The sequence below is a fragment of the Monodelphis domestica genome, chromosome 4 (genome assembly GCF_027887165.1).
Source record: "Monodelphis domestica isolate mMonDom1 chromosome 4, mMonDom1.pri, whole genome shotgun sequence".
NCBI lineage: Eukaryota > Metazoa > Chordata > Mammalia > Didelphimorphia > Didelphidae > Monodelphis > Monodelphis domestica.
This window is the reverse complement of record NC_077230.1, coordinates 233,563,171-233,576,739: the sequence shown is the minus strand read 5'-3', so window position 1 is coordinate 233,576,739 and position 13,569 is coordinate 233,563,171. Positions and strand designations below refer to the sequence as shown.

The 13,569-nt window shown below is 40.9% G+C and overlaps 1 protein-coding gene across 1 annotated transcript in view; it reads right to left on the bottom strand.

The window, feature by feature from the left end:
• The window catches only part of DSCAML1 (DS cell adhesion molecule like 1), a 518,862-nt gene that overhangs the window by 36,113 nt on the left and 469,180 nt on the right, over positions 1-13,569 (bottom strand). Inside the window, 2 exon segments of the mRNA XM_056794329.1 lie at positions 5,625-5,695; positions 7,920-8,087. Coding sequence (XP_056650307.1) covers positions 5,625-5,695; positions 7,920-8,087 — 239 coding nt within the window.

Genomic DNA, 13,569 nt, shown 5'->3' with positions numbered 1-13,569 from the left:
AACGTGACATGTTGGAGACTGAACACAGGGAGTGCTTTTGATTGCTCTGTTCTGGGGGCTGCTCAGGTAAGGAAGAGGGATGGCTTGGAGAAGGGACATTTTGAAATGGGATTGTGGGAACTTCCTTTGGGGTTCAATAGGCTGTCAATGCCACTGGGGCTGGTAAGAAGTTAAGAGATCCCTAGACAGACAGGCAGACATACACACATACACTCCAACATTAAGGCTGCCATATACTACTACTACTACTACTACTATTATTAAACCCTTCCCTTCCATCTTGGAATCAATACTGTGTATCAGTTCCAAGGCAGAAGAGTAGTAAGGACTAGGCAATGGGGGTTAAGTGACTTGCCCAGGGTCACACAGCTGGGAAGTGTCTGAGGCCAGTTTTGAAGCCAGGACTTCCCATCTCTGGGCCTGACTCTCAATTCACTGAGCCACCCAGCTGCTCCCACCATATACAATTATAATTAGCACAGGATGACTGGAATTTTGCCTTAGAATACTAAAAGTTAGATGGCGTTTGGATAGCACATGCAGTTCTTTGTCTAGGGAGAAATCGAGTATCTGGTTAGTGAGAAAGAGTTAGAAAGAAAATGGGAAGCTACCAAGTGACTCATAGTGGCTGAACCCCAAATAAACTCTTCCCCAGGCCATGGCTGCTTCCTCTCCATAGTTTGTATGAAAATAGCTAGTTTTGGCTCTGTGCAGCGTCAAATTGGCTCATTGGAACTAAGTGTGCCTATCTAGAAATGTGAAGAAAAAAACCAATGCTGGACTTGAAAATAATGAAGATAATTAAAAAACACACACCTTTGATTGTTTAAAAACAATTAGTTTAATAAAAAAAAACCTAGCCTGACTAGTTTTAAAAAAAAAAAAACTTCATTGAAAGGATTATTTTAAATTAATTTAATTGTTTCTTAAAAGTCTATTAACTTAATGAAATGACTTTTTAAATTAAGTTAATTTAAGAAGAACTTTTCAGAGATCTTAAAGAATATTTATTGTTATCTTTTGTTTTTATTTCACCTTTATTTCCAAATATATTCCTCTTCCCTCTCTTCTCCAGAGAGCCATTTCTTGTAACAAAAATGAAGAGAGGGGAAAAAAAGCAATTCAGAAAAAATAATCATGTCAACTGAGTCAATCAGGCTACAATGTTCCTTACCTATAATATTCCATCTCTATAAAGAATGAAGAGAGGTGCCTCATCTTGTTTCAAAAAGGTAGTTTAATAAAAAAAAAAGTTAACTTGAATATTTGTTATGACCCAAATTAAGCAAACCCCTGCACTTGGGCAAGTTATTTTTGTTAATTAGCAAGTAGGCTCATTTCTGTACTTGGAACTTAACATAGAAATGCGGCACAGACACATATACAAACTATATTTAGCTACACTGCCATATATCCTAACACTCACTTTTCTAAACACAGTGGTTCACATGTACTATCTGCACATAACTTGGCAAAAGCACATGCCCTTTCTTTCATCCTGATATGGGCGCCCATCTCTGCTCATATCATGACATGTGCATACCTACACATGTCCTGGTATACACACATCACACACATACTTGTAGTAACTTCACATAGACACACAGACACACACACGCAAGGTTTTAAATCAATCTTAACAATATTTCTCTGAAGCATTAAGGAATCAATAGGGCTGATTGCAAATTTATGTTATAAAGCCAGGACGATCCATCTCACTGAAAGAGTCTTAAAATGAAGTGACTTATCTTTCAAGTGGATCTTTATTTTTCATTAATCTATTTCTTTGTGCTAAAAGGAAGAAAAAAAGAAAGAAATCCCCAAAGAAGCTGATCCAAAATTTATTGACTAGCTGGTTCATTCCAAAGTTCTAACTTTCTAATCAATTTTATTTTTCATTATGTGACTTTGGAGAAATAAATCTGACTCTAAATTTTTATTGACTTCTTGGCCTGTGTTTTGTAGCCAAATACTTCAGTGCTTTACATATTTATCAGTTCCTCTCTTCTGCCTACTTCTCCCTTCTTAGGCCCACTAGATTTGCTGAGGGATGGGCACAAGTTCCAAAATAGATATGATAGGAGGACGTAAGGTATGGATTTTGTTTCTGAGGCTCTGAGTTAATAAGAGATGCTCACTGCCATCTGGGATTCATGGAACTTTACTACCTCAGGTGCTCCTGAAAGGATTTAGTTGTTCAGGAGTCCACTCTACTTCCCTTCTGGTGATTTCTTTTAAGGAAGGTGGGATCTGGGCCATCTGGATAGGCATATTCTAATTTCCTTTTAGAAATACCAGCAAGGAACAAATTGTGGCATATGATGGTGATGGAATACTCTTGTGCTATAAGGAATGATCACCTGCTTTATTTCTATAAGAACCGGAAAGACCTCCATGAACTGATATGGAATGAAATGAGCAGAACTAGGAGGACATAGTACACAGAGAGTGAAACATTGTGGAACGATCAAATGTAATTGACTTTGCTATTAATAGCAATGCAATGATCCAGGACAATCCTGAGGGACTTATGAGAAAGAACTCTTATCCACATCTAGAGAAAGAACTGTGGGAGCAGAAACACAGAAGAAAACACATGATTTATCACTTGTTTATATTGGGGTTTTGGTTTTAAAAGATTACTCTATTACAAAAATGAATACTATGGGAATAGGATTCGAGTGATAATATATGTGTGTGTGTGTGTATATATATAAAACCTAGTGAAATTACTTGTTAACTCTGGGAGGGGGGAGGGAAGAAGGGAGGGAGATGACGAGAATCATGTAACCATGGGAAAAAAGAAAAGAAAAACCATGACAAAAAATTCCAGCAAGTCATTCTCAGCCCTGTTCTTCACCTTGCTCTAGGTCTACCTTTTTAGAGAATCTAGGAGCAGAAAAAGTGATAGAGCACTCCCCCTGAAGTGGTTATAATTTGTAGGACAAGAAATAGTCCTTGTTGGTGAAGGCCAACTAACCACCAAATCATTTCTATTCTGACCCACAGATCAACGAGGAGAGTCACAGACTTGTCCCTTTCCTTCATGGAACACTTTTGGCCTAGGACACTATCTTACTCTTCAGTTTGTCCATCAGTCTTTCCATATTTTCAATAGGGGAGATAGTGCTAGTCTCTCCCTTCCCACCTGTTCCCTTATTTACCTGAATCCTGGCCTTTTAAACTTTTATAGGACATTTCCACTGTTTTTTATTCATAGCTACTCCAAGATATAGGGAAGACAGGGAGGAGGCAGCCTGGGATAGTGGAAAGTCTGTCTAGAAGTTGGACCCCAAAGACCTGGGTTCTGCTGCTAATTCAATGTATGGCTTTCAGTAAATCACTTCACTTTCTGGGTTTGAGTTTTCTCATCTGTAAAATGAGGGGTTGAATGAGGGCTTGGTGATCTCTAAGGTTCCTCCTACCAGAGCTGACATTCTTTGATAATGTTCTCTTTCTGCAGATAGAGAAATAAGTCCACAGCGGCCAAGTGCCTTCTTGTCTAGTATTAAGTGTTTAATAAATGTCTGCTGAATTGAGTTCTTATCCAAGGGCACAGAGCAAGGTAGTCCTTCACAGTCTGCCTCTGGCCTACTTTCCTAGGCTTATTTCACATGAATCCCCTTCCTACTTTCCATTCCAGTCAAGTTGGCCTAATCTGCTGCTCCCCAAACTCAGTACTCCATCTCCCTTCTGTATTTCTTTGGACAGGTTCTGCCTCCCCCCATTCCACATACCCCAAATGCAGCTCTTCCCACCACCTCTTTGAATCTCTGACTTTCCTCAAGGTTCAGCTCATGCATCAGCTTTTGTGCCATCAAAGGCAGGAGAAACCCTTTTTGCTCCCTATGGTGCTACCGCCCTCTTTCCTCAAATAATCTTATGTCTATACTTAACTGCTTATAGGTTATATCCTGCAATAGAGTATAAACTTCTTGAAGGCAAGGGTAGATTTAAATTTTGTCCACAGATCCCCAGCACCTCCTGGCCTCTAGAATCTTGTCTTACATGTGTATTAGATATTTAACAAATGCTGTTTGAATTGGATCAGATCAATTTAGTTCATGGAACATAGCATTAAAAGCTAGAAAGGGCCAAAGAGATCATGTAGCCCAAAGCTCTCATTTTACAGATGAGGAAGGAAACTGATGCCCAGAGACTCTGCTAGTAAGAAACAGAATCAGGATTTAAGCTCAAGTTCTCTGATTCCATCCACATTTAGGGCTATTTCTGCTATATTGCTTGTTGATAGAGGTGAAACTAGGATCCATTGTGGCTAGGTGATTTTCTGATTAAAAATTTTTTTAAAGCTTTACCATCTGCCTTAGAATTGATTGGTTCTAAGGCAAAAGAATGGCTTAAGGGTTAGGCAAATGATGGATAAGTGACTTGCTCAGAGCCACACAGCTAGCAAGTGTCTGAGGCCAGATTTGAATCCTGGACCTCCTGTCTCTAGGCCTGACTCTCCATCAACTAAGACACCTAGCTACCCCAGTCAGTACAGTTTTCACAATAATATATTGCCTCTTTGAAGTTAACACAAAATCAAATCCATCTCCTAATCAATTATGATGGTGGTACATTTCCAGATTTGATTAGTGAGCTGGCCAATATGCTTCTCCTCTCTGAGGACCAAAAAAGTGTCCATTTCCATCTGAGTCTCAACATCTATTTTAGAAGCTCCATGACTAGAGAGAAGAGACGTCTTCTAATTTATGGAGTGGTGGCTGGTGGGTTCAGTTCCTGATTTCTGATAACCTTGGTTATTCCTTCCATTTCTCTTTCCCTTGATCTTACTGGGTCTGAGAGGAATTTTGCAGTGAGTATATATATTTGAATATATATTCAATTTTTTTATATTCAAACTTTAAAAAAACTTTTAAAAATTACATGTAGAAACAATTTGGGATAATTTTCTTCTTTAAAAACCCAAACCCATTCCCAGTTGTGTGACCCTGGGCAAGTCACTTGACCCCCATTGCCTAGCCCTTACCACTCTTCTGCCTTGGAGCCAATACACAGTATTGACTCCAAGATGGAAGGTAAGGGTTAAAAAAAAAAAACCCAAACCCAAATCCAAACTAACCCTTACCTTTCATTTTAGAATCAATACTAGTACTGACTCCAAAGGCAGAATAATGCTAAGGGCTAGGCAATGGGGGTTGTGACTTTCCTAGGGTCCCAGAGCTAAGTGCCTGAGGCTAGATTCGAACCCAGGACCTCCTCTCTCTGGGCCTGGCTAACTGCCCCCTGGACAGTTTTCTGACATTTTTTTTCTCAACTTCTCTCCCTCCCCCTCTCTTCCTTCCTCCCAAGGTGGTAAATGGTCTGATATAGGTTATACAAGTTTTGCAGTGGGTTTAAAAGGAATCAAAGTATGGCAAGTTAGAACCTAAATGGAAAATAAAAATTTTCACTCCTCCAATTCAGTATGGTATTCCTCTAGATATCTGTTGCTTCTCACATTGCTAGGCATATTACTGGGTTGAAGTGGGAGGAAGACTAGGGAGTATTCTGCAGGACAGCATAGAGTGGGGGGGGGCAGGAAATTCATAACTGAAATAGAAGTTATTCTGAGGTTTTTCTTCTATAGTTCTCCCCCAGGTCTTTCCAACTTCACTTACCTTCCAGGTTACCTGGATGCTCTGTGAGGTCACAGGTTGCAAGGTGACATCCATGGGTGGTCCATCAGGAGCTGAAGGAAAAGCATAATTAGGGAGTCATGTTAGGGAGCAGGAGAGAGGCTTTCTGTATCCCTGTTTTTTTCTTTACTTGGGCAATCTAGAGACTGAAAAGGGACCAAATTGCCTACTTGAAAGTAGAGAAATGCTTTATAATAGGGAAATATCCTTAGCTTTGTCCTCACTCCTTGGCACTGTATCAACTAGTACCCCGAGAATATATGTTTCTTCCTTTGTTCTCCTTAAATTGCTGAAATGATAGCAAACTAGATTTGGCTTAGAGTAAAGGAAGAACTTCCTGACAAAAAGCCATTTAGTGCTGAAATAGTTTATGTATCTTTGGCCCTAAGGGAATCTTACAAGCATGAGGTATATGTCTCTGGGTAAACTTGAGTTCCAAGGAAGCACAGTAGAATCATGAATGGCTTTTCCAAAGGTAGACTGAGACTACCTGTAGATAACCTAGACTTTAAGACCATGAGGGCAAATGACTGCATTGAATGTAATTTTCCACAGGGAACAATGAAAAGGGTTGCAAAGGCAAGTCGTTCTCAGCCACACAAAAGATGTAAGCAGATGATCTGGAGACCATATAGTAAGAGAGCATATGGTAAAAGATATGGACTAGAAATTCTTGGACAATAATGGCCCAGTTGCCTCAGTTTCCTGGTGACCTGTCTCCCATTTGCTCATGGTAAAAAAAAAACCCCTTGGGTTTCTCTTGTCAGGAAAGGTGTATGTAAGTGGGCGGCTTTGGGAAAGACAGAGATCAACAGCCTCAAGAGAATGGTGTTTTAATTTAAGCCAGGTGCTATGCTGTTCCCATTCAGAGAGAGAAAGATTTGGTGACCACAATGAGGTTCTGCGTAGGTAAAACAACGAAGTAGAAAAAAATTCATTATTTGCGAACCTCAGAAGACTCCTTTCTTTTGTTGATACCCATCCTCTTTCAACATTTTATTCCCTTCCCTTTAAAAAAATGCCCTCTTACTTTTTCCTAGTAACAATTCTAAGAAAGGAGGGGAAGGGGTATGCAAATGGAGTTAAGTGACTTGCTCAGGGACACACAGCTAGGAAGTATCTGAGGTCAAATTTGAACCCAAGTCCTTCTGACTCCAAGCCCAGACTCTATCCAGTGTGTCACCTAGCTTCCCTATCCCCTTTCAGCATTTCCAAAAGCCCAATACCCAGGGAGTTTTCAATGTAGGAACTCACCCAGACTCATACAACACCCTCATGATTCTGATCATCTCTTCTACTAAGACTTTTACAACTTGTGTTCAAGTCACTCTGGACTTTGCTCTTCCTAGTGACTGTGGGTAGTATGAGTTTTCACCTTAAGCAGTGACACTGACGCTGATGATTTCTATTACTTTGTTAGGTTGAGGGTGGAGAGGGAATTTCAGATGGAGGGGTTACTTTGAATGTCCTTCAAACTATGGCAGAAAATACCCTCTGCTTCCTATATTTGCTTGGCTGGCCCTTCTGTGGGGGAACCAAAACATGGAGGACCATGTGTTTTCCCTAATGGTTAAGAGGGCCATAGATACATCTATTAGTCCCATGTGAATTTGTTCCATTCTAATGCTTAGCAGTGCAAAAGTCTATTTTTTTTGTCTCTGTCCAGAATCAGTCCTCTAAGATTATGTTCAATCAGTGTAACTTATCAAAATCTCTAGGGTGCAGAGTGATGATTTGGCCACCTTTCAGTGGGAGTCAAGGTGAACCCTTCAGAAGTTGAAATTGTTCTTTTGGATCCTTCCACAATTACCCTGGCTCTAGCCTAGGCAGATATAGTACATCTAGTCTCTTTGAACATTCCTGGGGCTGAAGCCAGAGGAAGAACAGAACTAGAGACAGCACTATTCAAAGCCACCCAAAGTTTATGTTCTGGCCAGGAAGGCTGGATAGTACCAAGGACAGCTACCAGAGCCCAAGGGAGAAGACATTTGAATCAAAACCACAAAAGTATCAATTGTGGAGGAACCTTAAAAACTATCTAGTTTCACTTCATTTTACAGGTGAAGAAATTAAGGTCCATAGAATGGAAAGAAATTGTCCAAGGCACACTGACTAACCATTTTCCTACCTTTCCCAAATGATCTCTGCCCAATGGTATGTTGCTGGTGCTCATGGGACCTCAGCCTTGACCCCAATTCACCAAAAGGGAACTCAGTGCTTTTCTTGAAAGGGGTATTAGTGAGAGAAAAAAATAGTCAAGGGGTTGGAGGGACTTACCAGCTTCCTCTGTGCTTATGGTGAGCTCCTTGCTGGGCTCACTGCGGCCAATCTTGTTGAAGGAATACATGCGGATGCTGTAAACAGAGGCAGGATGCAGGTCCACAATGTTTGCCTGGTTGATGGTGGGTGAGATGTTTCGAGTGGATTGCTTGAAGTCCCAGGAATCTAGGAGACAAGAGGACACAAGTCTCATACCATGGTCCCTGTCAGAGGAGGTTTCTGCTAGTAATTAATGCCTAAGGCCCCAAACCTCCTTGAATAAAGCTTTAGCTCCATCCCTAAACATTGAAGCTTTCCAGTTTCCAAGGGGCAAGTTTACAGAAGCTTCAGAAGAGGCATAAAGAGGGCATACTCTAAACGGACCCCAATGCTTATGAACTGCAGGGACGAAGAAGGTATTTGAAGCAAGGAGGAAAAAAAGGCATGGTATCTGAGCCAAGGTGGAATGATCTAATCTTTTTTTTTTTAAACCCTTACTTTCTGTCTTAGATTTGAAACTGAGTATCAGTTCCCAAGGCTGGGCAATTTTGGGGTTAAGTGACTTGCCCCGGGTCACACAGCTAGGAACTGAAGCCAGAGTTGAACCTAAGTCCTCCTGACTCCTGGCCTGGAGCTCTATCCACTCTGATACCTATGTTCCTTGTTGTAGTTTTGTTTAATAGAAATTTAGGATACTAGTGACCCAATGATGATGATGATGGTGACTATGTTTTTTTTTTCAAAAAGAAAGAAGTTTAATAAGTCTTTTGGTAGAGCTGAAAAAAAGGGTGACCCACTTCTCCTGAGTATCTGTAAGTCACACATTACCTAGGATTTAAACATAGAAACAAGGAAACAGCCAAATAGTCAGAACAGAGGCACTTTCCAGATGATACATGTATATGTGGTTGGGTTGTATTATGGGAAAAACTCCTCTTCCTTGCCATCTTGGATCTGATTGGGTTTTTGATCATCATAACCTGAGTTCTGAGTTAAGCATTGTTAAATAAATATGGTCCTTAAGTAACAGGTCTGGTTTGTCAGAATGTAGGGCTAGGTTTAAATGGTACAAAATAATGTTTTGTTTTTTTTTTTTACATCTGCCAAATCACTCCATCCAGCTGGCCTCCTACTTTGTCTCTATGTTACATCCATCTATACTTGGTTCCATGTGATGGTGACTATGTTGAGAATTGATGATTATATAGCACTTTAGCTTTTAAAAGTACTTTAATCCTTTATCCCATTCAATCTTCACAGCCCTCCTATCAGGATGGCAACACAAGTGTTAGTTCCATTTTATAGATGAGGAAACTGAGGTACAGAGAAGCTAACTAATTTGTTCACAAAAGAACTAGAAAGTGTCAGAGCTGCATCTTCAATTCAGAAATCATGCCTGGAAGTCCACTGTTCCTTGTCTTCTCCCATGCCTTAGTGACAAGGATCTTTAAGATGATATGGTGCATAAAAAGAGCTCTAAACATAAGGTTTTCACAAAGTTCAGAATCTTAATTGAAAGCTCATGTGCCTATTTATTCTCTGAAATCCCTTCACACTGTATCTAAATCCTCTTTATTTTCTAAAACCTGGCTTGCTTCCCACCTCTTTTCTGATTACTCCAGCCCCCATCTCTCCATTTAAAATAATGCTTACCTTTGTTTTAGAATTGGTATTGGGTATGGATTCTAAGACAGAAGAGCAGTAAAGGCTATGCAGTTGGGGTTAAGTGACTTGCCCAGGATCACGCAGTTGGGAAGTATCTAAGGCCAGATTTGAAACCAGGTCCTTCCAACTCTGGGCCTGCTTCTCTATCCACTAAACCACCTAGCCATCCCTCCCAGCTCCTTTAAATCACTCTCTCCTCTGAATTTCTATGGCTCTTAAAATATATATCTTTCCTCTCTCCCTTCCCCATAGAAACAACTTAGTACTTCATTATAGCCATTATAGCCATCTTGTTCTCTTTCTTTCCTGTATGTCTTATCTTCCCAGCTAGATGGTAAACTCTCTGAGCTCAGGCAGCACATTCTGTCCTTCTTCTGTATTCCCTAGAAAGGTTGGACACATAGTAGGTGGTTAAAGAATGCTGATTGAGAGGAGGGACCATGTGGGTAAATTTCTCCTCTGGACCTCAAACACTTTGTGTGAGCTCATGCAGCACCCTGAGGACACAGTGACTACTTGTTGACCGCCTACTTCCCAGCTTGCCTTCCATTTTCTTGGCTTCTACTCCAGTCTCTACCTGCCAATTACAGGGCAACAGGAAGGTTCCAGGGAGCAGCCTGTCAGTGCTGATTTTGCCAAAAGTTTGCAGGTGAATTTGACCTCTTGCTCTGAAACCTTCTTTGATGTTGATGAGAAACAGCTCTCTTTAGCCTCCCCATCCCAATCTCTTTTTTCTAATGCATCTAAGTCAGACTGGGGAACATCTGGCTGATGTTTGGAACTTGATTAGGGCAGTCATCTGACCCTGAGATGCAGAAATCACAGTGTGCTCTTCCCCCTTCTCCAGAGCCTCTCATAGCTCTCAGTGCAGCTCTGCTGGCTTTGGCAAATATTGTGTCTTTTAGTATTCCCTTTCATTGGGGCCCAACTAACCAAGATGAACATATTTCATTAAGATCGCTCTTTTCCTTTCTTCATCAAAGAGCCTAGGATGTAGAATATTCTTAAAAAAAAAAACCCAATGGGGAGGCTGGGGAAATGTTGTTGCCCTCAAGTCCATGGACTGCTTTGCTAACATGAGTAGTGCCAGCTGATGCATTCATGTCTGCAGAGGAGAATGACTGGGACAAAAGCGGCATCTGTGCCAGTCAGCTGCCAGAGCTCTGGAAACAAATCTCTTCTGCATCTCTGCTTTTCTCTTTCTGATAGGCCTTGGAGCCACATTATTACAATACTTCTCTGGAATGCAGAGTATGGGACTTGTAGCCAAAGGTAGCTCACAGCGTCACAACCCCTACAATAGCACACACCAGCACAGCCTATAACACTAGTTCATAATACCTGTCATATCAACATGCCAGGACAACTCACAACATCCCAGTAGGTCATAATACCACCAAAACACATGTAAATAAAACTCACAATATACCAGCTCACAAACCCCCAGCATGTCACACACCGATGCAACTTACAACATCATGGTGGCTCATACCACCCACCAAAGCACATGTAAACAACACCCTCCATAAAACACACCAATGCAACTTACAACATCATGGTGGCTCATACCACCCACCAAAGCACACGTAAACATAGCTCAAAATATATCAGCTCACAACACCAATTCCAACATTCAACTCAGAATACTATAACAATAGTTCAGAGCTCTACAGGTGTCATAGCCTACCAGCTTGCAAAAACCATCACTGAACAACTCCAGCACAATTTTGGACCCACCCTCTTGCTCACAACACTTACCATGACACAGGCCAAAATAACATAAAACACAGCATCTCAAAAGATCTACCACTACAAACCCAGACCAAACACTAAAACACACCCAGAAAAGTAGCTACAGACATAGCTCAAACAACACACCAGCTGATAAAACTGTAGACCCCAGTACTGCAACAATTGACTGTAACATTAGGCAAATTTTTGGCTCATAGGGACCCCTTCAATGTAGAAACTTGAATTTTTGTGTAGGAAAAAAAAAATCTGGTGTTGCATTTTATAATCTTCTCAGGGCTATCTGATAGATTTGTATGGATGGTGCTATTTATCATTCAGTATTCATGTATTATTACTCTGCTGCCTGGGGCCAGGAGAAGCCAGCATGAGCACAATGGCTTGGAAGGGGCAGACTTGCTTATTTCCTTTTGAAAATTAGTGAAGTGAAGAAATGATAGAAGGCTGGCATAGGGGCCAATGGGGCAATGGCTGAGACTCAGGCATAGGGTTCACCCTTCAGAGAGTGAGCATGGTACAGTTCTCTTATAGGAACTGGGTTTGAATACTGGTTCTATAATTCATGATTTGTGTGACACTGGGAAAGTAATTTTCCATTTCTAAACCTGTCTCTATTCCTATAAAATAAGGGTGAAAATGTTAGTGATCTCTAAGTTCCCGTTCCCAGCTCTCAGCTCTCATCTTATGTCCCCAAATGGTCTAGCAGCAGTAAGTTGGGAGTGGGAAAAGAAAGGAGGGAAAAGAGGAAACAAAGGAACTGAGCATATAGTTTGGTTTTTTGAGCATAGAGTTGGTTATATTGACTTATTTTTTTTGCCCCATGGGATAGACATGTGGTAGCAAGAGGCCTAGGAGAAGCAGAATGGATAGAGTAGTTAGAAGAAAGTCTTGTCAGATTAATTGCGGGAGCTCCTGCCTAAAGGGGATAGGAACTATTTTAAAGAAACTTCTCATGACTAGCATGAATTTGTGGATTTTTGTAGAAGGCTCCTGGATTAATTATGTCTATAGTAAGTAGGAGTTTATTTAAATTCCGGAGAACACACACATAGACATATATGTTCCCACATGTGTAGAGCATGATCTACTGCTATAAGCACAAACACATATCTTGTGTACATACACACACACACACACACACACACACAAAATACTTGTGTGAAGAGAGAAAAGAATTGATTTGTTCATCTTATGGTGGGGACCACAAGGACATTCTGTCATTGCTATAGGCTCAGTGAGTTGAGAGGACTCTTATCTCAAGAAATCAAACCATTATGCTATCCTACCTCCTTATCTCCTCTGACCTTTAGAAGCTAGAAAGAGTTCCTCCTGAGGACATAACCTCTCCATAACCTTCCCCCCCACTCCCCACCTGGTGAAAGATCCGATGAAGTTTATGCCATGTAACGTTGCTTTCTGATTGGGTAGACTATCAAGCCTAGAATGTAAGTTTGCCCCCCAGATCCTGGGGTATCAGATGGAGGTGGGGGCCTTGCATAAGGAATCTATAAAATGCTTGTATCTGCACCCATGTGTTGGGCATTGCCATTAGGGTGTGTCCCCTTACTCATGAGTAAGAATAAAGGCTGCATTTTCTGCCATCCACTCTCTGACTCCAAGTTTGTAATTATAATTTGGGTGGGTGGTCTTCTATTTAATTCCACACACAAACATGCATGCAATTACACATTAACCCAAAAGAGCACAGAATGGCAGAGTTCTTAGATATCCTATCTAAGTTTTCCCTTTTCATTTTATAGAGAAACTGAAGTTCAGAAAATTAAAATCTCTCGTCCAAGGTTAAGTCACAGCATCACAGCTAGTTAATAGCTGAACTAGGATTCAAAGCCTGGTATTCATTCTAGTATTTTTTCTACTATTCCATGTTGCCTTCTTTGACTCCTCTGAGTCCAGGTTAATGCTATCTAGTCTGAGTGACATTCCACTTGATTGCATATAGTTCTGGGTGGAGGTAGTGGGAGTGTGTGTGTGTGTAAAGTTTTCTCTTCTATTGGTCTGTAAGTGTTCTAAGGGCACCATGCCTTTTCAATGCCACAATGTATAGTGCATAATTCAATAGCAACAAAAATGTCACTCAATACATGTTGTTGATGAACTCCTCTTCAATTGTACAGCCACATCCCAGTGTTTCCGTCTCTGAAGGGCTATTCCATAGAGCCTGCTGACCAGCAGTGCCCAAAGGAGCTTAAGTTACAACCCATGGTATTGGAGTTTCAACTTAAGAAAGCACTTC